Source organism: Xiphophorus hellerii, chromosome 20 (assembly GCF_003331165.1).
Source record: "Xiphophorus hellerii strain 12219 chromosome 20, Xiphophorus_hellerii-4.1, whole genome shotgun sequence".
Taxonomy (NCBI): domain Eukaryota; kingdom Metazoa; phylum Chordata; class Actinopteri; order Cyprinodontiformes; family Poeciliidae; genus Xiphophorus; species Xiphophorus hellerii.
In genome coordinates, this window is record NC_045691.1 from 29312248 (window position 1) to 29339521 (window position 27274).

Below are 27274 nucleotides of genomic sequence, written 5' to 3' on the forward strand. Positions count from 1 at the left end.
ACATCTATTAATTCTGCTTTGTAATTATTCATTATTTTTTGTTGACTTAGAATCATTGTCCTTCTGGTGTTTTTTTTTTTTTCTTTCTTTCATTTTTTTTCTTAAACAACTCTCTTGACTTTCAGGAGTTCCTACGTCAGGCTTCGACACTTGTGCACCAACACGTGGGTTCATAGTACCAACCTCCCAATTGACAAGGAGGAGGAGAAACCCGTCATGCTACGGGTGAGGGGTTTGCCTACTGCCATCAGTTGACCAAGTGTAGCATTGGTCAGTCTTCTTTGACAGATGGACGTTTTGCTTCATTTTCCAGATTGGAACATCGGCCGTGAAAGAAGACAAGGAAGCGTTCGCCATAGTCCCGGTGCCACCATCAGAAGTGCGAGATTTAGACTTCGCCAACGATGCTAGTAAGGTGTTAGCTTCTATAGCCGGCAAGCTGGAAAAAGGAACCATTACGCAAAATGAAAGGAGGTATGCTTCTCAGTCCGCCTTACTGTGTCTGGTACTGTGTTATTTGAATTTATCATTCGTAAACATGGGAGTATGATTTAACAAAAATCTCCTCGAGTGAAATACTTTCATCTTCACTTTCCAGGTTTGTGACAAAGCTGCTAGAAGATCTAGTTTTCTTTGTGGTGGACATCCCCAACAGTGGGCAGGACGTATTAGAGATCATGGTCAATAAACCCAATAGGGAGAGACAAAAACTGATGAGAGAGCAGAACATCCTTAAACAGGTAGGCCTTTAACTCTGTAGACTTCATATTAACTGGCATAAGATTACCGCTTAACCAAACGTTTGAAAGCGACAGCTTATTGGTTTTCTTTCCAGATTTTCAAGCTTCTCCAAGCTCCTTTCACAGACAGCGGGGACGGTCCCATGCTACGACTGGAGGAGCTGGGAGATCAGCGCCACGCTCCGTTCAGGCACATTTGCCGGCTCTGTTACAGAGTTCTCCGCCATTCCCAACAGGATTACAGGAAGAACCAAGTAAGCTGCAAACTACTTCAATAAAAACTCAAAATCTTGATTTTTTTTGTTTTTGTTTTTGTCATAAGCAACACCGTTTTTATTCTGTTCGCAGGAATATATAGCCAAACAATTCCGCTTCATGCAGAAGCAGATTGGGTACGACGTTCTGGCAGAAGACACGATAACAGCTCTGCTCCATAACAACCGGAAGCTCCTGGAAAAACACATCACCGCTGCTGAGATTGACACCTTTGTCACTCTAGTGAGGAAAAATCGGGAACCGAGGTGATGTTTTCAGATGAGCCGAGTGCGATGAAAGCTGTTAATGTGACCAAGATTTGTTTGTAAGGTTTCTAAAATAATGTTATTGGCTATAAATATATTAACCGAGGAAAACCTGTCCAGTTGTTGTAATTCTTCCAGGTTTTGATCATGTTGAGTTTTGTTAAAGGGGCAGTATTATGTAAAATGTATCTTTTTGAGCTTTACATCATGTTATGAAGTATACCTGGAGTCTTGCCTTGATTTTTTTATTTTTTTTCATGCATTTTTGAGGAATACTTTAATCTCCCATGGCAACCAACTTTAGAGACGTAACTCCTCTTCAGACTTACAGTGTCCAAGCCCTCACTCTCCCATTTTCCCCCTCAGCTCCTTCAGACTAGCCAGCAGCAATTAGCAAACACCTGGTGGAGCTGTGGGTCTGCTGAGCTCATTATGGGAAACGGTTAATAGAGGAGCCATGTTGTGATGACTTCCTGAAGACGGAGTTTCAGAAAGAGCAGGAGTTTCTTAAAGAGACAGAGGCCCAATTTCAAGGCGTTAAATTACAAAGTCAAGTCATATTTAATATATGTAGCATTTTTATAATAAGTAAAGGTAACATAGTTACTTGCCTGTGCTATAAAATCATCCTGTGTGTCTGGGAAACACATAATGCTGCCCCTTTAACAAAATTTGAATGTATCTACGATGCATGGACTTTATTCCAGATATATACCCTAAAATTAAGATACATAAAATAAATCCATGTTTTGCAGCCTTAGCTTCTCCAGTACTTATAAAATAATCTGTTCACAGATTTCTGGACTACTTGTCAGATCTCTGTGTGTCCATGCACAAATCCATCCCAGTTACTCAGGAGCTCATCTGCAACGCAGTGCTGGACAGCAGCAACGCTGACATCCTCATTGAAACTAAGTAAGACACTCGTTTTAAGAAAGGGAGAGAATTGGAGGAGCAAACATGAGCACTAAAAGAATACGATTGCTTTTCTACTTGCCACCAGATTAGTGCTGTCCAGGTTTGAGATTGAGTCGACGGCAAATGGGGAGGATCCTGTAGAGGCGGAAGAGGTGGAGGAGGTCTGGTTGTTCTGGAAAGACAACTGCAAGGAGATCCACAGTAAGAGCGTTCGGGAGTTGGCCCAGGATGCAAAGGAGGGTCAGAAGGAGGACCAGGAAGTGGTCAGCTACTACAGGTGAGATGTCTTGCATGAAAAGACTATTAAAACATTAGAAGTGCCTTCAAAAAGTGATGATACTTCATGTAAGTTTCCACATTTTGTCATGTTACAGCAAAATACAATTTAGTTATTGGGAATTTTAGGTGACATGCGTCATTTTAAAGTAGAATGAAACGTATGAATGGTGTGGTGTGACTTTGCCTTCAGAAGTTGCCTCTTTAATAAATGGAGTCAAACTTTGTGGAATGTAAATTCAGTGTGATCTCTAAAGGTTCCTAGAAGTTGGAACATTAGAGGATAAACAATATCCCAAACTTGGAATATCTCTTGAACTCAGTCCATTATTTGAAAATTAGGAGACTATTAGGAGTTGCATTAATTACCAGGACATGACCATCTACATAAACTTACAGCAGAACTTTGATCAGCAAAGAGGCCTTTGGTAATTTTGAAGAAAGCCACGTAAATCCAGAACTCAGTTGGCAGAATCTGTTAACAGGACAAATATTAATACAGATTTTATGCCCATCATGTATCAAATCATTTATTGGATAAGTGTTACTCTCCCAGGTTTGATCCCTCTAACGCTCCCATCTCTCTCCATCCAGGTGCCAACTGAACCTCTTTGCTCGGATGTGTTTGGACCGCCAGTACTTGGCCATCAACAAGATCTCTGGTCAGCTTGATGTCGATTTGATCCTGCGCTGCATGTCCGACGAAGACCTGCCCTTTGACCTGCGGGCCTCTTTCTGCCGCCTGATGTTGCACATGCACGTGGACCGGGACCCTCAGGAGCAGGTCACGCCGGTCAAATATGCTCGTCTGTGGTCCGAGATTCCATCTAAAATCGCCATTGACGAGTGAGTGTCACTTCTGTGTACTTTTAATTGCTCGTGTCAGAGACATCTTCAAATGTCTCTGACACGAGTCATGGTCGTGTTAAACAGCTACGATAACGACGGGACCACTAGAGATGAGATCAAAGAGCGTTTCAGCCTCACCATGGATTTCGTTGAGACCTACCTGCGAGAGGTGGTGTCACAAAACATTCCCTTCTCCGACAAGGAGAAAAACAAGCTCACCTTTGAGGTAATTATTTTCTTTTGAGGTTTGTGAGCAGATGAGAGCTGAATAAATATGTTCAAACTTTATTATTTGCAGGTAGTAAACCTGGCCAGAAACCTCATATACTTTGGCTTCTACAACTTCAGTGACTTGCTACGCTTGACAAAGATCTTACTCAACATTTTAGACTGTGTACACGTCAGCACTGTTTTCCCCATCAACAAGATTGAGAAGGGGGATGAAAGCAAAGGTAAGCAGTTTGTTTCTGGAGCCCAACTTGTCCCATTTTACAACCTAAGATATTCCTTGTAGTAATACGAAAGAGACACAAAGCCAGTTTGTCTCAGATCGTCATTATTTGCTTTAGTTTGGATGTTGCTCTGTGTTCTTCAGGTGGTAGTAACGTAATGAAGTCTATTCATGGAGTGGGGGAGTTGATGACGCAGGTAGTGCTGCGAGGAGGGGGCTTACTGCCCACCACACCAACCCATCAGCCTGAAGGAGACGTGGTGAAAACGCAGACCGAACCCGAGAGAGAAGACATCATGGTCATGGACACAAAGCTCAAAATTATCGAGATCCTGCAGGTACGTGTCGGTGAAATGTCTAATTGTTCCGGAACAAATATTAGTTCGTGCTGTAACTTTTTTTCCCCCCTGTAGTTCATTTTAAATGTGCGGCTAGACTACAGGATTTCATGCCTGCTCTGCATTTTCAAACGCGAGTTTGACGAGAGCAACCCTCAAGGAGACAACGCTGTCAGTGCAAACGGAGGCAACAACATTACAACTCAGATGCCTGGTACAGAACCACATTATTTAACAAAGCAGATTTTTTATTTGATACTTTGATTTGTAGCGTTGGTAAAAGTGTCTTAACTCTGAACTGTAGGAAATCTTGACTTTGAGAACATTGAGGAACAAGCAGAAGGGATCTTTGGTGGAAGGTAACTCAGGATTCTCTGTATTTCCAGACTTTTGGGGGTGAAATCTCAAATGGAATGTTACAAAAAGATAAAGTTTTTCCATATTTTTGTTTTTCCCAAAGCGAGGAAAACACTCCTTTAGATCTGGACGATCACGGTGGTCGGACATTTCTGAGGGTCCTGTTGCATTTGACGATGCACGACTACCCGCCGCTTGTGTCTGGAGCGCTTCACCTGCTCTTCAGACACTTCAGCCAGAGGCAGGAAGTCCTCATGGCCTTCAAACAAGTAAACCATACCAGAGTTCACTTTTTTTGCTTCTCACAATACATTTCCAGGGTATTCTGTTGAGTTAATATGTTTAACATATCTTTAGAAGTTTGGGTTTTGCTGATAAAACGGGTTAAAATTGGCAACAATGCACATACAATTAATTTCACTAGATTTCAATTTGTATTTCTGAGTAGAATTACACAGAAATACACAAATTGGTGCCCAATGTTCACTGAATTTCTTAAAGATGCCTTAGTGAATCCAAATCTCACCAATTTTTAAAATATGATTACTCAACTAACAAAAATTATTTGTATCAATTTCAACATCTGGTTAGTGGTTCATGTTAAAACGAGATAAATAAGAGCTCATTTGTGAATAAAGCATGTAAACATTTAGCCCAATGAGGCACTAAATGTTAACTAGCAACAACTGCCTCAATGTTAATAAATGCTTGCTAGCAATCTTTTAGCATTAGCACTGTTGCTAAGCTAGCTGAATCTGAGCACAAAGTTAAACTCTGGCTCTAACACAGAAACCTTTTCAACCACAAATCTTTTGACAGTCCTTATCTTTAACAGAGTTGGTTTTTAAGTCATGATGCAAAACATTGGACTACACATATATCATTATTACTGACAGCAATCATGCAACAATTTGCAATAATAGTAGCCTGAATCTACTCCAACTGAACACCCATTCAGTAAGATGTTAACAACCAAATATTCTTCATTTTTATCCATATGTTATTTTATCCTAAATTAATTTTACAGTGCTTCCACTATGTATAGGTTCAGCTGCTTGTTACCAGTCAGGATGTTGAGAACTACAAGCAGATTAAGTCCGATCTGGACCAGCTGCGGTCTATTGTGGAGAAATCTGAACTCTGGGTTTACAAGAGGCAAGGAGAGGACGGGATGGATGGAGATGGCCCTTCAGAGTCTGACAACAAGAAGAAGGTTGCCTTAATATTTCCTAGGCTGCTCTCAGTATTCAACTATAAGATTTAATAGGATCCAAAAATATGACCAAGTAATTGTTTTTGTCTCCATACAGGGAGATTCTCCTGGTTCAGACAAGAAGTCAGAAAGCACCAGCAGCTACAACTACAGAGTTGTGAAAGAGGTGCACTTGTTTTTGTATTTTGATCAGCAAGTTTAAAAGGCATTTTATTCTAATCTAAGTCCCACTTTGTTTCCACCTTGCTTAGATCCTTGTACGTCTCAGTAAACTGTGTGTCCAGGAGGGCATCTCAGGGAAGAAGAGCAAGAAACAGCAGCAGAGGCTGCTGAGGAACATGGGAGCTCACAGCGTGGTGCTGGAGCTGCTACAAATCCCCTACGAGAAGGTTCAAAAAGTCTAACTCTCTAGTGAATTAAGTGAATACTCATAGCGGGATCTTGAAAGATTTGCATAATTTTTACTCAATCTGCATCCACGTCCTTTTCGTTTTTAGTAACTAATAACTACGTTTTTCGTTTTGACTCCAGGGTGAAGATGTTCGAATGCAGGACATTATGAAATTGGCTCATGAATTTCTGCAGAATTTCTGCGCTGGGAACCAGCAAAACCAGACTCTTCTCCATAAGCACATTAACTTATTCCTCAACCCAGGAGTGAGTGTCATCTGAGAGTTTCATTTTACACAGAAGATATTCTGGGAAAGCTGATTTTTTTTTCTTTTTTTCCACCCTTCTTTTCATCCTCTTAGATCCTTGAGGCTGTCACCATGCAGCACATCTTCATGAACAATTCGCAGCTGTGCAATGAAATCAACGAGCGTGTCGTTCAGCACTTTGTCCACTGCACCGAGACACACGGGCGACATGTTCAGTACCTTAAATTTCTTCAGACGATTGTTAAAGCTGACAACAAGTTCATAAAGAAGTGTCAGGACATTGTCATGGCAGAGGTAAGTCTGTGGAAATCGAGTCAATTTAGATTTTTGTTGTTTCTTTTTTTAATCCTCCTCATTTGGTGAATTGAATAAATTTCTACGGTCTACTGGAGTGGAAAATTGCCTTTGGCTCTGAAACATACAAGAAAAAAAAGGCAAAGAACTATAAAAAGGGATGCACTGATCCACTTTTTTCACGTCCGATAAAGATATCTGAGGTTTAGTGTTGGCCGATGCGGTACAGAAAAAGTGCTGAATTGACTTAAAACGTTTTGTTTAAACACAGATATAAATGTACTGAATTACAAATTTATTTGACAACTCTGCACCAATGCAGCACAGTTTAATACTCCAAAGTATTGTGAAGATAATCACAAGTTTGGTCAAACATGTAAAAACAGCACAACTTTAATTTGTTCAGACTGTAGTATTAGGAATACAGCAGCCAATAAGAAATAAATAATAACGAAACTGAAACTGACAAAAACAGTACGTTCACTACTTTGGTCAAATGTAAAAATAAATTGCAGCAAACCTTCTTTCAAACAGTTCAGAAAGTATAAATAGGAATTCTAAATATAAAATAAATAACAAAGCATGACGTCGCTCAGATCTCAAAGCATAGAATTAGACTGAATAGATCTACCCACATGCATCGGGAAGATTGTCACCGATACCCAATCTAGAATATTTTTTCAATATCAGGACCAACACAGATATTAACATCGGATTGGTGCATCTCTACTTTTTAATCTACTCTGATTCGTTTGACCCTTTCAGGCTGTTGCTGTAACTTATTTAACTGGTATACATCAGAAATGTGTGTAGATAGTTTGTACCAAACTAATTATCAGTAATTTGACATTTAAAAAATAAAAAAAAGTAATCAATATTGGTAAGAACAAAAGTGATGCTATCCAGGTAGTGATCTGATGTGGAATCTCAACCATCACCCCGTTCTTCTGCCCAGCTGGTGAACTCTGGCGAAGACGTCCTGGTCTTCTACAACGACCGTGCGTCCTTTCAGACCCTCGTCCAGATGATGCGGTCGGAGCGGGACCGGTTGGACGAGAACAGCCCTCTGATGTATCACATCCACCTGGTGGAGCTGCTGGCCGTCTGCACCGAGGGAAAGAACGTCTACACCGAGATAAAGTGCAACTCCTTGTTGCCCTTGGATGACATAGTGCGGGTCGTCACCCACGAAGACTGCATCCCAGAGGTGTGAGGGAAAAGATTTCTAATCATTCCCTCTGAAGAGCAGTTCAGTTAAACTAGCTGTATTCCGATTAGAAATGCGATGTCTAATTGTGGTTTCCAGTTGTAAAAGTTTGACCTACTGATAAAGATTTGAGTCAATTCCAGTTTCTCTTTAAGCCCTACGTTTAACAGCGTTGAAAGTTTTTCTTGTGAGCCGTTATTACCCATTTATTTTGAGAAGAGGGGCAACATCACATGGAATGTGAAAGTGGTTAAGTTTGTAGAACATCTGAAATGGATAATTACAGTTTTTTGTGGTTAGCATTACAGTTAACGGTCTCTGTGTGTTTCCTCGAGAACGTAGGTCTTTACCTTTTACTCTGAGATTAATAGAAGCCTGCCTACATCTCCAAATCCCAGAATTTTACTCAGCAGATTGAGATTAAAAGCTGAACAAAATTAAACAACTTGTTCAATCTTCCTGCTATAAGCTGAAGTTTTCAGTGGTGTCAGCTGGAAATTAGCTAAATGATCTGATGATAAAGTGACCCTAAACAGACAACCTGAATTATTTACTGACTTTAGTTTGGAACGTCTGGTTTGGTTCTTAACTGTATGGGGACTTTAGGATCATTCACGATTCATTTTCAGTTTAGAGGCTCACTGTTCATTGTGACATTAGTACCTGCTGTGTATGTAGCGGTGAGGTCTGATTAGAAGAGGTTGTCTGTGAGTGTGTGTGTGGGTGGTAGAGTGACTTACTGTTTGGTGTGAAAAGGAAGCGCAATTTCTGCTGTTTTTTGGTCAAATCTTCCAAAAAAGGCAAAAAATGTCATAAATTTCTTTTTGTGAAAGTTTTCTGAATATTTTTTAATGGAATCACTGGAAGGTTCACTCTGCTATAGTAGTAACCTGAATGATGCTTAGACGTATCATAGAAAATGCAGTTTCCTTTAACAGCTGCTTTGGCGGGTTCTGTTATTTAATCTTGAACTCCTTAGTAAAAGTGAAACCAACTCTCTGAGTTTCTTTATTTCAGCACTGAAGAGTTGTTGTGAGTGATTACACATGGTGCTTTTATGGAATAGAAGAAGAACGGATTCCTGAATCCCCCGTTGATGGGTCGACCTGAAAATTGCCAGATTTTCAGTGCAACTCTGGAGGGCACCAGCGAGATCCAGAGGCTCTCGCTGGATCTCGCTGCACTAAATGGGCACTTCATCCTGGATGAAATGCAGTTTTCTAGTTTGTTTTTTTCCTCTCATGTTTCTTCACCTGTGACCTTTGCTGTACATCTTTCCGGCTATGATATGAGAAGGTTCAAGGCTCAAATGCTGCCAAAGAGGGTCAGATTTTAATGTCTGACCCTCTTACATGTGACAGATAGGTTGTGTCTGGAGTCGCTTGCTTTTTGTAGAGATGTTTTTGCAGTTACTATTTCCATTGGTTTGTTTTTTTTTTAACTACAGTTTATGATAATTGTTTCAAAAGAGTTCAAGTGCATTGGAAGGAGGAGAAACATATGATTCAGTTGACATTTTGAACAATGAAACTGAGCTTATTTTTCATCTTGAGAATTAAAAAGGCCAATTCTCACTGCTGTGAAAGTAAAACCACAACACAGGCAACTGAAACAACTTTCTGAAGTCTTTTCTACGTTTTGCTCCTTCGCAGGGCCGTTGTGACTGGTTTTCTTTCCTGTTAGCGACCACTAATGTGTGTTTTTTACAACCACACTTGACGTACACTATAACCACACGTTCTGATGACTGTGCCTGCCAATTCACTCACATAAAAAGATAAAGTTTATCGAATTCCCCTAAAGTTCCTTTCTTGCGCAGTAACATACCCCCCCAAAATGAAATCTTATTTGTATAAATAAAGAGCTGTAGGCGCCTTTTATTCCGCTCTAAATATGCATTTTTTTTCCTCCATCAAGCATTTAATAAATTAGGCCACTAAGTCATGTCCTTTTAGGGATGAGTCATATCTAAATGTGTGATGAAAAATAATTATATATCTGTATGGCATTGCTTTCAGCAATCACTTGCTTTCTAGAAATCTCTTTTTCTTAATCTTCTTTATAAAAATCTTTGATTTATCCTGAAAGGTGAAGATTGCCTATATCAACTTCTTAAACCACTGCTATGTGGACACCGAGGTGGAGATGAAAGAGATTTACACATCCAACCACATGTGGAAGCTGTTCGAGAACTTCTTGGTGGACATTTGCAGGGTAAGCCAACAACTATTTGACATTGTTGAAACAATGAAAATAAACTTCTGGTAGATGTTTTTTTTTTAGGTCCGCAAAGCAATTGGTGCACGTTTGTTACCCGCCTCCTACATCCAGGAAGTTGGGTCCTGTTGCCTTGCCTCACGCTAATCTCTCTCCTGTGTGGTTTCTTAGGTGTGCAACAACACCAGCGACAGGAAGCATGCGGATACGATCCTGGAGCGTTACGTAACCGAGACGTCATGAGCATAGTCACGTGTTTCTTCAGCTCTCCTTTCTCTGACCAGAGCACCAGCCTGCAGGTAGTGGAAGCTAACACGACTGATTTCCGATTTACATAACACGAGCAGGCTTGCAGGTGTGTTTCTTAGGTTGTTGCATACAGTCAACAACTGTTGACTGCTGCAGTCAACAGTCAACAACCTTTCTCCAGCTTAAGAGAAAGTCTCCTTAAAGCTGCGGCATGCAACTTTTATATAGCGTTTTACATGTTTGTTAAAACCGTCACCAGGTCGTGACAATATTTTATGAGACAGATAAAATGTGAAAGATCCTCCCTGAGCTACTATTGCTGTCTGAAGAAGTACAACCAGTCAGAGCCAGGGGGAGGGTCTTAGTGCTGTCAATCAATCTTGTGTACTTACTAGTGACAGAGAAGCAACTTATTGTTACAGGAAACTGTTTGTCCGCCATCATCGGTGGCTATGCTAGCAAGCCTTAGCATTCACGACAGGCTTTGATTGCCACCGTAGCAGAAAGCATGGGGAGGTCACAAAGGGGAATGAGCAGCGCTACATGGAGAGTGATTGACAGGGCTAAGACCCTCCTCCTCCTCGTTGTGATTGGTTGTTTTCTTGTTAGCCCTGGGTGAAGGCATATTTTTTTCCACATTTTGTCTGTCTCCATACCTCACTGTTACAATATACTGACAGTTTCAACAAGTATGTAAAAAGATACTTTTAATAAAAGTTTCAAACTGCAGCTTTAAAACTGACCCACATCACCTGTGCTTTATTTCATTCAAGCTGACTTTTTCCCTTTACACAGATGGCTCGCCATATGTATGTAAGTAGAGATAACTTCCCACCATCGTCTCCAACCCCCTCCTCCACTCCCAAACTTTTGTTTGTGTTGCTGAGTCACTGGCTCTGAATGCTGAGAATTGTTCGCTGTAGTTTCAACTGTTCACTGCTTAGTCAGCACGTAGACGTCTTCCCAGATATGAATGTGAAACACGAGGTTATTGTGGGATGTGGCGTGTATATGAAACGTTGTTGCTATGTGGTGACCTCATAGTAATCCATGTCTGGAATTCTCATGAGTTTTCCTGGGAATCAAAGACTTAAAAATCCCCTGAAACTGTATTTTTTTGTGTGGGTGGGCGTGTGTGTGTGTGGGTGTGTGTGTGTGAAATGCTTTTGTCCCTACTGAATATCCTGATGTTTAATCTATGAGTCTGGATGTCTACCCTTGTAAAACTCAGAGCAGAGGTTTAGTGATACATGATGACACAGCAGCTACCTTTTTCTCCTGTGACAGGCAGCCATTCTTGGAAAGATAACGGAGGTATTTATTGTACAGTTGGGCAGCTGGCAGATAGACACCGTTTGTGCTGTCGGTAGGCGTATGTTGTACATGTCGTGTTGGGTAAGCGTGTGATTATCAACAGCTGGCCTGATGGACCTGAAATGTTTTGAGTTCATCCAAACAGAACCTCTGGTTGTGGATTAAAACAAAATAAGAGATGCACCAATCAAATATTAATGTCTTATTAATATCTGTGTCAGTCCTGATATTTTTTTAAAAATTGTAGATTGGGCACATTGTCACCAATAACCAATCTATTCAGTCTAATTCTATGCTTTGTGCTCTGAGTGATGTCATGCTTTCTTATAAATTTTACATTACATTTAAAAATCCTAACTGCACTTTCTGAACCATTTGAAAGAAGGTTTGTTGCAGTTTATTTTCACATGTTTGACCAACCTAGTTAATCTATTGTTTTTGTCAGTTACAGTTTCTTTATTTCACATTGGCTTCTGTACTCCTAATTAAACTGACTGAAAAAATTAAAGCTGTTGTTTTTACATGTTTGACCAAACTTGTGAAGCTGTTGGTGTGTGTAAGTGTGATTTAGAAGTGCAAAGTTATCAGATAAAATTTCAATCAAGTACATTAATATCTGCATTTAAAAAAAAAAAAAGAAACAAATGTTTTTAGTCAACTCAGCGCTGCTTTCCTGTATCGGATCGGTATCAGCCAATACTAAACCTCAAATATCGGTATCAGAAGGGGAAAAACGTGGATCGGTGCATCTTTAACAAAAAACTACTCATGTTCCCTAAAACCTTTTCATATTGTTTCATTACAACCACAACATTTTATTGTGGTTTTACAGCAACATAGATTAGGCCATAACTGTGAAGTGGAAGGAAGTACATGGTTTATATGACGCCTTTTTTTACAAATAACAATCTGAAAAGTGCGGTGGTGTTTACTTTTTTAAAACCAACTTTCGATGAAATTGGTCCTGAGAGTCTTCAAATCTGAAGATGAAACTTTTTGCGACATTTTCTGTCGACTCAGTCAGCCTGGATACAAGAGCACATGTGAACAACAATTTCAAGTCTTGCAACAGATTTGGATTTAGACCTGGGCTTTGACTGGACCAATTTAACACAGTTTCATCTAGGTCTGCAACATTTATAACCTTTTTTAAGCAAACTTATAAAAGGCCAAAAATGCCACACGACTTTTTGAATAAAGATATCTTAGAAATGTAGATAAATACCAACTTTAGAACATTTACTGTCATTTTTAAAGAACCCAAATTTTATCTCTATTTTTGGATCTCAAATAAAGATAAACTTAACATTTTCAAATAGAAAATGATGTGAAATAAAAAACAAGCTCATATTCTGACCCAATGACAAGGAAAACAAATCTGAAGTGTCATATTTTGAGGGACAAGACTAGTGAGTCTGCGTTGTTGTTCCAAATCCTCAAATACAAAAAAAATAGAGCTGTACTCCATTAGACAAACAACGTAATATTCTGTCATTAATATCAGCAATGTGGCATTGTAATAAAAATGTTAATTATTTGCCAAGTACCAGCATTTCCCTCCCTCTTTTCTTTCTGTTGTAAATTCATTATGCTTCTGTATGGAGTTAAATTTGGGCCATAAAGTTTGTTCAAACGAATAAAAGAATCTGAAACTGAAATTGTTTTTTCCAGTTTCAGATTTTGTTTGATGTTCAAAACTACTTTTCAGATTCAAGTTTTTCGATTTCAATCTGAAATCAGCAGATTTAAGTAAAAACAAGGATTTCTCCCATAAAAATACTTTTTCAGATTCTGAAAAGAAGATTGAACATAATTTTTTTTTAGTTTAAAGATTTTTATTCAGTTTCTATTTCTTTCCAGTTTCGCGTTCCTTTTTCCGCTTTCAAATCTTTTTCATTTAAATTTGCTTTTTCAGTTTCAAACTTTTTTATAAATAATTTCATAGATCTATAAAATTAGTTTTAAACTGAATAAAAGTTGGAAACTGAAAAAGAAAAAATTATTTTATAGGCCAATAAAATTATTTTTAAGCCCCAAAAAAAAAAAGTTTGAAATTGAAAAAAGTTTGAAGCTCTTCAAACTTTTTTTCAGCTTAAAAATATTTTTTCAGAACATTTATTTTCCTTTTGAACAAACGTATTGGCCCCAATTTATCTCCATACTTTTGCTCGACATAGCAGAAAAATTCACCTGACGCTGCTGGTCTTATGCAAAGCTGCTGGAAGGAAACAAATGAAAGCATTTAGTTATTACTTACGGTCTACATCTATCCTCTTCACATCCTCAGCTCTTCTTCTACTGACTGCTTAGCTGATTTCTGAACCCAATCAGAACGTCAATAAAAGAAAACAAGGATTACTTCCATATTCGATGCTTGCAAAGCTGCTCTCGACCTTCATCGCTCATGGATTTTCAGCCACTTCCCAACAGCTCCCATCCATAATAAACCAAATAAACTAAATGCAGAGTATTACCTACTAAGTCCCACCTGAGCTCCTTTAATTCCTCTCCTGCAAACCAAACGTTCTCACCGCAATCTGTGGAGTTTTCAAGAATCATTTTAAATCATTTTAAACTGTGTTCTCCACTGAGGCTCTTATTTTTCCCCCCCCTCATCTTTAGCTGTGCACAGGAAGTCAAGTTTAAGTTTTTACACTGACAGGAAATCCATCTTATTCCTGTGTTGGTAAAAACATACAGATGCAACTTTTTCAAACGCAATTGTGAGAAATTGGAGTCTCATTGTTCCCATAGTTCCTATTTTAAATGAGATTCACGTCGGCCTCGCCTCATCGATCCGGACTAAAGCCTCCCAGCCCTGCTTGTGCCGATACGGAGATAAAAGCCGACGTCTTCAGAGACGCAGCAGCTGGGATAGAAACCCGAGAAATAGATCGGCTACCACATCTGGAACAGACAGAGTCCCGGCCTTATATGCTTTACATCTAGACTGAAAATCATAATGAAATATGCAAGAAAAAAAATTCTTAATTACACTTTTACCATTAGAAAATACACATTTAATCAAAGTAAGGGAGAACAAGCAACACCTCAAACAGTTAGAGTTGAACAATTTAACTTATTGTTTTTTAAGAATTACCACAAAGAACTGTCTGGATAACAATACATCATTATTTAAGCTTCGTGCATTCATGCTCTGCATGTCTGTATTATATTCAGCAACACTTATTTACCACAGCATAGAAAAGTGGTAAGCAGTTTTATTTTAAGAGTAGCGTGTCAAAAAATGTCCCGATAAACATTTCTCTGATCCGACTGAAAATTCTCATAACTGCTGCAACATTTCAGTTCTCTGCTGTTTCTAACGTTTTCACTTCCTTATGTCGCCTCGGTTAAAACGAATCACACCTAATAACCATTCCATCTAAAACGAATCGTCTTTGATTTATCGCTTGAGTCATTACAGAGGAATGTGTTGAACTGTTTCTCAAAATCTGTCCATTCCACACGGTTCTTGTTCTTGTTTATATGGAACAAGGCTGCCAGGACTTGTCATTTCGGTGACACTGACACTTTCACCGATGCTAATATTTGCTTTTGAGGATCGTGTCATCCATTCTGAGCAAAACTCGGATGAATGAGTCGATTCGGAGTTTGTGCAGTGTGTGCTAATTGCTCTGGATGTTGTGCAAATGTTAACGGTGATGTGAGGAATCCATAAAAGTGGCTGGGAAATACTGTAAGTCTTCAGAACGTCTCTACTATGAAGTTTCATTTTATTTTAGATTAACAGACTTGAACACTGCTCAAAGCAAATCATCTTTGAAATGGGACAATTTTACTTTTTCAGATTGCACTGGCTGTTGTGTATTTGGGAGAAAAAAAAAACAAAATACTAACGTCACTTTTACACAGAAGTTCCCACCAGTCCCATTCATTTTGTTTTGCAGAAAATAACTCAAAACTGAGCCAATTTACTTTTGTCCTATTTTGTCTACATAATGTATGCTTGCATTACCGTATTTTCCGCACTATAAGGCGCACCTTCAATGAATGGCCTATTTTAAAACTTTTTTCATATTATATAAGGCGCACCGCATTATAAGGCGCATAGAATACACGCTACAGTAGAGGTTGGGGTTACGTTATGCATCCATTAGATGGAACTGCGCTAAAGGGAATGTCAACAAAATAGTCAGATAGGTCAGTCAAACTTTATTAATAGATTACAAACCAGCGTTCTGAAAACTCCGTTCATTCCCAAAATGAATAAACAGCTGCTTTATTATTTTCCCCGAGGTAAAGTCAGTGACGTGGTATTTTCGTGACACAGTTTATCTTTTAACAACAGCAAGTTATATATAGTGGAGGGGAACTTTTCCTCGATTCAATAAACACGTAAAAAACAGTCTGATACTGTTACGGTAAATCAAACGTTGTGCAATCGCAAATATATCCACTTCCGCACCATTGATTCGTTCATGTTAAGTTTCTCGCTGCTGCTCTATTTCCGTGTTCTACTGCGTGACTGATCGCCTTGAGCTTAAACTCTGCGTCGTAAGCGTGTCTCTAATAGGAGCCATTTTGGGGTCTTTACACAAAACCCAGTGTGCACCGCGCGCTTCTTCTTCTACGGGGGAAAATGAAGTTGGGGCTGCTTACCGTAGTTGCGAGACCTGTTATGGCTCAATATTGGTCCATATATAAGGTGCACCGGATTATAAGGCGCACTCACGGCTTTTGAGAAAATTGAACCTTTTTATGTGCGCCTTATAGTGCGGAAAATACGATACTTTATAAATGTGAATAAAAAGTATACCTGACTATACCTGTCAAAAAGGTGGGGCTTTTCTGCATGCAAAAAAAGCATTAAAAGCCTCATAATTTCTTTAACATTGACCCAGAGTTCAGTGTTGCACATTATCCAAAGAAAATGTCCAATCCCCATCATAAAAGTATGCAAATACTTTTACTCCAAGGGAAGCAAAAAGCTGTGAATGTGTGTGTAACGCACCTTTACAAAGCTCACAGCCATTGGAAATGAATCTGGATAGTTGCTGATTGTATGTTTCAAAATAAATAATAATAATAAAAAAGAATAAGCTGTACCCAGGCTTTGGGCCTGTACCGTTTAAGAAAGTGGCGAAACACAGAGAAGCATGGAAACGTAGCACACGTCTGTGATGTTAATCATCTGTATGATGCATAATAAATTGTTCGGCGGATTGTTCTGGTGTTTTCTCTCAGGGCCCAATTAAAGGAGTGCTGCGTATTGCCTGGAGCAAACTGCCAGGCTGAGTGTGTGTTCGGTCTCGGCGCTGACACGGACGCTCGAAGCTCGTTTTTACTGTATTTTTAGACGGAGCTCGTTCTGTAACCGGCGGTGGCTTTTCTCCAGCAGAAAGCGTTTTGTGTGTGAGCGTCAGTAAGACTGATCATCTAAACACACACAAAAAAAAACCAGCAGTAATAAGATTATTGAATATGATAACCACTCAGCTTCATTTGCTACGGGGGGACGTAGCTGCAATGGTAGCGAAAGTGAAAAGTTGACGGGACAAAAGCAGAGGAGATTTCTTGGCATCAGTCGGTTTCCAGGGCGATTATTAAAAACAACTCATTGTTACCGTGACTACTTCTGCGGGTGTACGCTCCGGGCGAGCACAGCAACATTTCGACATATCTCGGTTTGATTCACCGCTCTGTGCCTCTGACTTCTCCTCCTGCAACAAGAATGACATTTGAAGCAGGCTGGAAAAGGTCAGCCAACGAAACCCAAATGGGCCTCACCTTTATAGAGTTGCTCATTTGCTTCACAGCATGAAAGATAACAAGCGGGGAAACGTTTAGGTCGGCCTGGTATCTTATTAGAAAGTTCTGTGGGGGGGTTTATTCTGGAAAATACAAAGTGCTGTGAATTCAGTGAAGTCAAACATAAATAATAGGGATGTGCTGATGTGAAAACGTGGGCCTAAATCGATATCCAATATTGGTACCTTGACTAAAACGACCATACCGCTGACTTCACTGCTGGTTTGGTTAAACTTCCCACAGTCCTGCGCTGCATCACTATCGCTGTCACATGACCAACCTCCTCCAGACACAAACTGCAATAAGATGAAGATAAACATCGGCACAGTTTTATTTATTCGACCAACTTCAATCTGTTACAAAAAAAGGACTAATATCGTCGATATATCGTAAATCCTTAATAAATAAACTTAAAGTCTTGAACAACAGCAAAGGTCTGGAAAACTTCTCGAACCATTCAAAGATTTAGCAAACAGTCTGAGTTCCCACACAGACACGCAAACACTGTTTCAATTCATTGTGATATTTAGGTAAATGAGAAGTGAGCAAAAGTTTGAAAAGTAGGATTTTCTTTTCTTCTAGCTGTGTAGAGTCTCGCTCTGTTATACATTTCTATTTTTCCAAAGCTCGTCAGGAAGCTTGCCTTTGGGTGCTGGTGAACACCTCTGACTCCATGTGTAATTAGCTTGCATTACCTTGTGGTATGGATAAAAACGTTAACCCTGCAGTTAGCTGACAGCCAAACTAAACTTTCCAAAAGTGACATGAGGCGACTCCTGCAGCGTAGGCGAACGCTGAGTCCGTCCTGAACTGAACCCTGCTGTGTTCACCTACCTAGAGCTTCTAGTAATTTCCACGTCTGCCTCCCAGCTCCATTACACGGCTAATCCTTGTAGCAACCCCTCTGGTGTTTCCCTGGTCACCGCCGTCATTATATTTCTCGAAGTTGGCAAGGCAGATGAGGGAAAGCTTTGAAATTTCTTTTGTTCTCCTCTGTCCTCCTCAACACAAGTCTCCTCCCTGCAGCCTGGGAGAAGCATCACAGCCAATTTAAGGCCAAGTCCATCAGCGCGGCATCAGACGCAGCAGTGGGCAGTTGTTGATAATATCTGCAGAGAACGGGCTCTGATGGGCTTTGGGTTCCTTAACTCTCCAACCAATTGCAGCACAGCTTCAGAGTTCAGCATCGCAGTGTGTCTGTTGTCATCAAACTCCCAAGCATTCCTAACAAGTAAGCCTGTTGAAGTCCTCCAAAGACATTCCAAACAAGAGAATAAGTATCACTCTTGTCAGATGCAAGTACAATCTCACAATGTACCACAACCTAAATGGGGAGGCCATTAAAATATTGCAGAAATTATAAACCGTGAAATATTCTAATCCTAAAACATTCATGTGGATTTAAACCGTTTGATGATCTTAGTCCTTTTTGTGATCGTGGTGCCTATCTCCAGCAAACGTTTTGGGCGAGAGGTGGGGTACACCCTGGAATTTAGAGGGACCAATTAACCTCACAGTCATGATTTTGGACCGTGGGAGGAAGCCGGAGTACCCGGAAAGAAACCCACGCATGCACAGGGAGAACATGCAAACTCCATGCAGAAAGACCCCGGGCCGGGAATCGAACCCAGGATCTTGTTGCTGCAAGGCAACAGTGCTACCAACTGCGCCCCTAAAACCAAATCAGTTTGGATTATTTTGGAAACCCAGTTACATGCCAAAAATGGACTGATTCAGCCCAAGGTTAATTCAACACTAAAGGGTCAAGTTCTCAACCCAAATTTAAAGGTTAAATTGATTAATATTTAATTTTAAGGCTAGGTGGCTAAGCTAGGTGTGCTAAGTAGCTCTCCAGCTACTTAGCAAAACGGGGCTAATGTTATCTTAAGGGAACAAACTCATTGATTTTGTGTGAAGTTATTTTGGAAACCCAGTTATTTGCCAAATATGATCTGATTCAGTCCAGGGTTAATTTAACACAACAGGTTATCAACCCAAATTCAAATGTTAAATTGATTAATATCCAATTTTGAAGCTAGGTGGCTGAGGTAGCTGCTTAGAAAAAAAAGGGCTAATGTTATCTTAAGGGAACAAACTCTGACTTTGTGTGAAGTTCTTAACACAACCCACTGACAATAACAATTATACAACATATGTTACCATCTCCCCGTTTATGTTTCCATCCTATGGAAAAAATTCAGAGAAGTTTAGTTTTGTCTGACCTTCTAGCTTCAGGACTGCATTGTCCTCTCCTGGTTCAGTCACCGTTGCAGCATACAAGATCAAAAGGTATTTGCACGCTGGTCAGGTTAGTAGCCCCAGCAGACAATTTTATTGATGGAGAATGTTTTTAGTTATGCTGACTGGTTTGAATATTAAAGGAAAAAAAAGGAAAAAATACACTAGTGTCCCTGCATGTTTGGTTTACTGATACTTTTGTCTTTAAGGTCTCAAAGACTAAGTGTTAAAGTTTTAAATATCCTCAAAGATTTCTAATGTTTATGCATTACGTTCACCTAACCACAAATATTCCTGATTTTTATTTATTTTTTTAATCCTCTTGTTATTCCTTCTTATGTGGAGAGCACGCCCCCTCGTGTTCAACATACAGAGATGCAATCACTTTACCAGACTTTCCTGCAGCGATTTTCTTTTCCTGAAACTTTGAAAAAGAAAACTTTCTTTTTGTAACAATAGTAACTTTCTATTTAAATTTTTTCAATCGCGCAACGTGAACAACCAACAGTTACATTTAACAGTCAAATATTTCACTGAATGAATCTGAGGTTCATTTTCTGATATGAGTGAAAACAAATATGTATACTTTTTAATAATTTTGTATAATTACAAAAATAAGTAAAAAAAACAACAAACAGCTGTTTTCATGTCAGCCTCTTTTTCTCACCTTTTCTTAAAGCCAATCAGATTTGTTTCATCTATCGTTTTAACAATGTGTCACTTGTGCAAAACCAATTAGACTCTTTAAATAATAGTAATAATTTTATTCTCACATTGCATTATATCAATTATGTAAGTTTCCTTATTTTTTTATCTACAGTATTAAGAAGAAGTTACCAGTTCCTATTTATATTACTAAATTGTGTTTTCCTGAAATACTTTCCTTTGGACCATGTTATAACGGTAGAAGTTTCCTTATAGATTTATTTGTGCATTTATTGTGTATTCCCCGAGTTTTTAGGAATCAGACTTGATTTTTGATAAATTTAGCTTTCAGCCCGGCTATGCCCAGGGGAACGACTTTCACAACTGAGGCAAACTTTATATTTCACTGGAAAGCACTTATCCGCTTTCATGAGGTTTCCATAACGGTTACTTTTATCCTCAAATAACTATGCTATGCTATATCTCTATCAGTGTATTTATTTTTATATAAGCTTTTTTGTTCCCATACTATTTCTTTGTGTGGAGAAAATTTGTGCGTATGACACCGTTTCCAAAAGATTACAGCCTGCTTGATGAAACTTTGAGCGTTTTACAGGCAACTTAAAGACAAGTTGCAACTTAGCAAAACATTTAAACCGCTTCCATTTTAAATACGTGGTGTAGAATAAGATTCTGACATCTCAAAACACTTTTTTTATTCAATTGACCTTACAGATGTGACGTCAAAATTCTTTATTGAGACAAAGCATGTATTGTTTTTTTTAAGGTGGCGTCATTCGCCATCTCTTATCAGGATGTAATGATTCCAACTTACCGCTAGGGGGAGATAGTCGTTAACCTCATCAGCGGAAGCTGCCGCTTCTGGTTTTGATTCGGAGGTTGTTGACATGCTGCGGGTAGACAGCTGGTCCACAGCATGACGGAGGAGCGCAGTGTGGATTTGAGCGGCGGTTTGGAGGATGTTCCTGTTTTATGTGAAGCTCTGACACGTCCGACATTCAAGGTAATGACACCCGAGCCCTTTTCCGCAGATGAATACCCAAGATGGCTAACAGTAACTGAATTATTACTTTGAGGTAGGAAAAGGAAAGCGCAGAATTGCCGTTTTTCGCTCTCGGAAGTGTCGTAACCGGAACAAAATTGCTTACAACTTAACGTTTATAGCTGCTGCTGTGAACACTAAAATAGTTTTAATATTTGCTTGGTCTGTGAATGAAGTAGACAATTTCTGAGTCCGGGGTATTTCTATTTTATTTTATTGTTGTTATTATTTTATATGAGTAATAAAGCATAATACCTTGTGGGTATTAGATTAAATGCCTTTTAAACTGTAACCATCTGCTCTGAGAAGCCTCGCCTCCATCAGCTGAAATGCCTTGTTTCACCAGCAGGTGTCAGTAAATCATCACTGCAAACATAACCTGTCTACAACTTGTAGCGAGTCAAACAAGGACTGCCTTTCTGCAACCTTAGTAGGAGGATGTAGACTGATTTATTATGCCCACAGGTAGGGTTACGTATTCTGTAAGCTGATTACAAATGAATGACAGTTATAGCTACTGATTATGTTAAATAGTGATGTATTGCAGATTTATTTCCTTTTTTATTTCCTGTTGCCTACAATCCCTAAAAGTGACCTCTGCACTTGTCTGAAAAAGCATGTGAAACATTAGCACACCTTTTGTTAAGAAATAAGCAGTAACATCTTTGAGCTATGAACTTGTTTGACTTATTCACTGACATGAAAATTCATAAATTTCATGAATTTTTATTTCTAGTTGCACTCTTTTTACACGTAGAGTGCCTTGCAGAAGTATTCAACCACAAACATCCACATATTTTACGTAACAGCCTATTACAAAGAAGCATGTTATTGTGGTACAGTTGTAGCATTGTAGCCTTGAAGCAAGAAAGTCCTGGGTTCAAATCCCGACCTTTCTGCGTAGAGTTTGTATGTTCTCCCTGTGCATGCAGGGGTTCTTCCCTGGTACTCCAGGGTAAAACATGACAGCTAGATTAATTGGACTCTCTAAACTTCCCTTACGTGTGTGTGTCTGTGTGTGTGTTTGTGTACGCATGGTTGTTTGCCCTGTGGTAGGCTAGTGACCTGTCCAGGGTGTACCCTGCCTCTCATCCAATGGCCGCTGGTGATAAGCACAGAAGGATGTATCTTTTTCCACCCCTTTTACGTTTATACACCACATTGTGTTAATCACACAGAAATCCCTACAAAGCATAAGTTTATGGATGTAAAAATTCAGAAATTATTCAAGTCATATGGATATTTTTTCAATTTTTATTTTTTTTTATGAATCTGGTGCAGCTTCTGTAGTTTTCTGTTTTTCTCCAGTATTCCACAGATAACGTTCAGGGCCCAGGATGCTCCGTAGATCCAAGTGAAGTCACCCTTCCTGGTTGCTCCTGTATTTCCCATTCCTGCCACCCCGAGACCTGCTCTTGCCTTCAAACGTCTGGCAAGGCCTATGACGACACGGGCAGGCTGCTGAACCTCGACGGACCTGAATCCGACTACTCTTCCCCTGTGTTTGAGTGCAATGCCCTTTGTACCTGCAGCGACACCTGCTCTAACCGTGTGGTAGGGAGGGGGCTCCGGCTCAGGCTGGAGGTCTGCCGCACCAAGAGCAAGGGCTGGGGAGTACGAGCGTCGGAAGAAATCCCTCGCGGGATGTTTGTGTGCGAATACGCAGGGGAGGTGATCTCTTTCGCAGAGGCTACACGCAGACAGCTCAGCCAGACAGACGAGGAGAACAACTACATCATCGCCGTCAGGGAGCACGCGGGGACGGGCTCCGTCACAGAGACGTTCGTGGACCCCGCTCGGGCGGGAAACGTGGGCCGCTTCCTCAACCACTCCTGCACACCCAACCTGTACATGCTTCCTGTTCGCGTTCACTCTGCCATACCGAGGCTGGCGCTGTTCGCCGGACGGTGCATACACGCACAGGAGGAACTGACGTTTGACTACTCGGGAAGATATGGTGCCCAGAAGCCTGTAGAGGCTCTATCCAACGATGGACTGAAGAGGAAGCAGTGCCACTGTGGTTCCGTGAACTGCGCGCTCTTCCTTCCGCTCGATTTATCTATCCTCAGCTGAAATAAAGTTGTTTTTAACTCAACTGTAAAAAAAACAAACAAACAAAGAAAACAAACAAAAAGTAGTTGGTCCATGATGAGTTTCCTTGAACCCTCGGTCAGTTCAGCAGCTCATTAAGACAAGACTGTAGAGCGCATCGGCAGTTTCCAGCACAATCGTTTGGATGAGTCATGGCTTTGCTCGTCACTGTTTCCTGTTTGGTTCCCTTCTGATTCTCCCCCTGTCTTAATGCTGCCTCCCACTCGCTGTAAAAACAGATCTGAATAAGATAAGGAAGAATAATAATAATAATAAAAAAAGCTTTATTTATCTAAGGGAGTAAACCTGTTGTTATTTCAACCCATTTCACCTGTCATGGAATATTTATTTCCACAAATAAATATTGGTTGTGTCCCAACAGACTTGCAGTCTGTCTCCTTCCATTTTTCACACCACAAGGACTGGTGTTTAATAGGTTTCTTTAGACAGACACAAAGGCTTACACAAATTAGAAGGCAGAAATTCCTGTTAGCTGTAGATATTTATGTGTCTATTGGTTCAACATTTATCGTTGTGATGTGTATTTTCCCATTTCCTTCCATATTTTCTCTGCTTCTCGTGGTGCTCGATCACGAGAGGTGGGACCGTTGTTTTTGTTTTTTTTAAAGGAGTGGGGGTACAAGTTTATATAGAAACCAACTTTATTCCCCCGGCAAAGGAGGGGCGAAGGTGTCCTACTTTAGCGTTAACGTGACCATTCTGAAATCAGGACCATCTCCTCTCAATCTGCCCCACTTCTAGTCTAGACCTGCTTTCATCTTATTAATATCCACATTTGGGTTAATTAGGATGGAGACCAAGTTTCATCCTGAAATGAGACCAGTGCTGCAGCCACATCGGGGTGGAGAGGAGGGTGGTGGCGGAGAGATGGCACTGAAAACCTTCTGTCGATCGGAGCGCTGTGGCGAGTTGACTGGATTCTGCAATTGTGGTGTCGACCTACAGTAAATTCCCTCCCATCTGAGTTTTATCTGGGACTAGTTTATCACTTTCTAGTTTATTTGAAGGTAACAAAAAGTACCTTGAGAATATTTTAGGGGTGCTTTCACACTTGGGTTATGCCGCAAGGCAATGCCCCAAAGCACACAGACAAGTCCAACTCTTAATAGCTCTAAAAGAAAATTTTAAGATTTCGGACCTTACATTTTCTGCATGACCTTGATTATCAAAAATCCTCCAACGCAGCTGAAATGAAGCAGTTCTGTAAAGGAGACAGAGCCACAATTCCTCCACATCGTTGTGACAGGCTCATTGCCGCCAACAGGGTTGCTCAACAAGTCATTAGGTCTGAGGGCAATTACTTTTTCCACGTAAGGCCCTCATGGAAACATTTGTGTGACAAAAAAGATGAATATGGAAGAAATATATGAGAGGAGTTGCATACAATTTGCAGCCAAATCAAAGGTATTTGATAGGGTGCAATCAGAATAATCAGAAATGTTCAACGTTCATGTGGAGAAGTGTAGCTTGATGCTCTGGTCTTGTAGGAAAGTAGGGCAGGGAAATGGGAGAAAATTAACACTGAAACATAAGTTCCATCTCCTAATTCAATCGTTGGATAATTCAGATCATTTTTAGCTCTTCTGTTCATTTGTATTTACTTATAATGAAGAAATGTCATTGGTGATAAACCTCATTCACCTGTAAATGAGGGATATTTCCTTTTGCCTTTGGATGAATTCAATTGAATATTTCAAACATCAGTGTAAGAAGAAAAGCTTTTTTTTTTCCTTCTTAATCCATGACTCATGTCATTCTTGAGTCAGATGTCCCTGGAATCCCCATGACAACTGGCGGTGTGTACAGGAGGTGATTTGGACAGAGACTGGCTGATTCTGGAGGCGCGCGAATGCCGATCTCAGATCTGCCCGGCAGAACGGCTGCAAACAAGAGCGGCTCCTCTCCAGCTCTGTCACCTAGCAACCGGCACTTAATCACAGGAGGTGAACTTCCCTGCAAAACTCCCTGTGTCCCCCCCCCTGCCCAAAATCCAACACGAGAACAAGGAAAATGAAACGTGTTCAGAGCAGGAGGGTGTTGTAGTCAGGATGTGATTGGATTTTGAGAGGCGCAGCGGTTCTGCTCTGGCCTTTGCTAAATATCATTTTCAATGAAAATGTTTTCATTGTTGGTACTCGGTGGAGTTGTCGTAATATAATCTTCTCATACCAAAAGTGACAGGTACTCACGTTTTGCTGTGTTCCCTTTAAACCACACTTACTGTGGTTTGAAAACCTGCCCAGAGCCTTTTAGTCATAAACCCTTGAACTTTTCCACACTTTTTTTCCAGATTGCAGCTACAACCTTTTGTGTCTTTTATTGAAATTTAATGAAATAGACCAACACATAGAAGTGCGTAATTGGGAAGTGGACAATTGTTTTCATGATTTGTTTAAAAAAAAATAAATCTGTGTGGTATGCATTTAAGTCAGTACAGCTGTATGTGTTCAACCAGTTTAAAGATTGAAATTGTTGTTCATTCTTCATAATACAAAGAACACAACAACGCTGAGCATCCTCCTTATGAGACTTTTACACAACTATAATGTCTTCAGTCAGAGACTTCATCAGACTTGCTGGAATACAGACTGCTACAGGAGATCTTTCCTGCCCAAAGACATAAGCATCAACTTTAACTTTCTCCATGACGTTTTATACAGTGTGTTTTGTTTTGTTTTTATGATGCTGTTTGTTCACTGAAGTTCTCTTTACGAATCTTTACAGTCTTCAGATTACAGCTGGATTTCGACTGACATGAAATTACACCAACTCTGTTCATTAATAAGGTGGCTTCTGTTGGTACCGGATTCAATTTAATAAATTATAAACCTAACTGAATTTGCTTGGAGCTGTAAGAACTGAAATCCAGGAATGGCCGCATAAAAAAAAAAAAAAGCAATTAATGCATCACATGAAATGATCGTATGGCTAAATATTAATTGATTGGGCTTAATCAAACTTTGCCAGTATGTCTTTTCAAACTACGTTTCAAAGGGGTACAGATGACAAGATGCAGCTTGATTATGTGTCACATTGATAAAGGGCCCTGACTATTTCGGGGTGAGTGACCAGCGGAGAAATTACTACTTTCAGTCGATTTGTTCTAAACTGGAGCACGTCTCTGATGAGGGAGCAGATGTCCTTGCCTTGAATCCTGCAGCCAAATTAAAAAAAGAAAAAAAAAAAACTGAAGGCTTATTTTCAGGGTCTCGGCTGGCGAAGACATTTTACACGTTCCAGTTGAAACATTTGCCCCACTTTTGTTGATTTATTTTAGTTTTTTTTTGGTCAGCTAATACAGAATCATCAGTCCATGAAGCACTCCACTGAATTTGTGTTTGGGTTTTTTTCCCCCCCACGGGGTAAGCCGTAGAGCGCCGTGCCTCATCTCTGCTAAGAGAGGATGGTGTGAAAAGGGTTTCTCACACTGACTCCTCCCATCACAGATGTTAAGTTAAATTTGGCCCAGGACACCTGCACTGGGCCCAGCAGGAAGTTCTGGAGTGCAGGAGGCGCCCGCCTTCACAGGCTGCTTTTCACGCTGATCGTTTCTTCCACATGTGAGAGTTTAGATACAGTGGTGTGAAGAAGTGGGTTTCACATTGTCAAAAAGATGTTAATACCGGACAAAAATGACCTGAGTTAAATATAAAATGCTGTTTTGAAATGATTATTTTAATTATTACGTTGGGGGGGTATCAATCGAAAACCAATCTGGTCCTTTGTGAAAATATAATCTCTCTCTCTCTCTCTCCCTATTTTGACACATGCTTCTTCAAATAATTGTTGTAATTCAGCTTGTCAGTTGGATTTAATGCCTGACTTTAACTTCAAAACTTTC

The 27274-nt window shown here is 40.0% G+C and overlaps 1 protein-coding gene and 1 pseudogene across 2 annotated transcripts; both read left to right on the top strand.

Annotated features, from left to right (window-relative positions):
* The window catches only part of LOC116711089 (inositol 1,4,5-trisphosphate receptor type 1-like), a 35317-nt pseudogene extending 24924 nt beyond the window's left edge, over positions 1 to 10393 (top strand).
* Positions 10394 to 21123: 10730 nt separating this feature from the next.
* LOC116711148 (histone-lysine N-methyltransferase SETMAR-like) lies at positions 21124 to 25855 on the top strand. Of its 2 annotated transcripts, none has more exons than XM_032550536.1 (2): positions 21124 to 21282; positions 22630 to 23795. In XM_032550536.1, exons 1-2 carry the CDS (start codon positions 21196 to 21198, stop codon positions 23392 to 23394), a joined length of 852 nt encoding a protein of 283 aa, XP_032406427.1. In that variant the 5' UTR covers positions 21124 to 21195; the 3' UTR covers positions 23395 to 23795. The 2 variants fall into 2 exon arrangements, 1 of the variants encoding a protein (XP_032406427.1); XR_004337170.1 differs by lacking the exon at positions 22630 to 23795 and adding an exon at positions 25196 to 25855 and having other exon boundaries at positions 21144 to 21282.
* The last annotated feature ends 1419 nt before the right edge of the window (positions 25856 to 27274 follow it).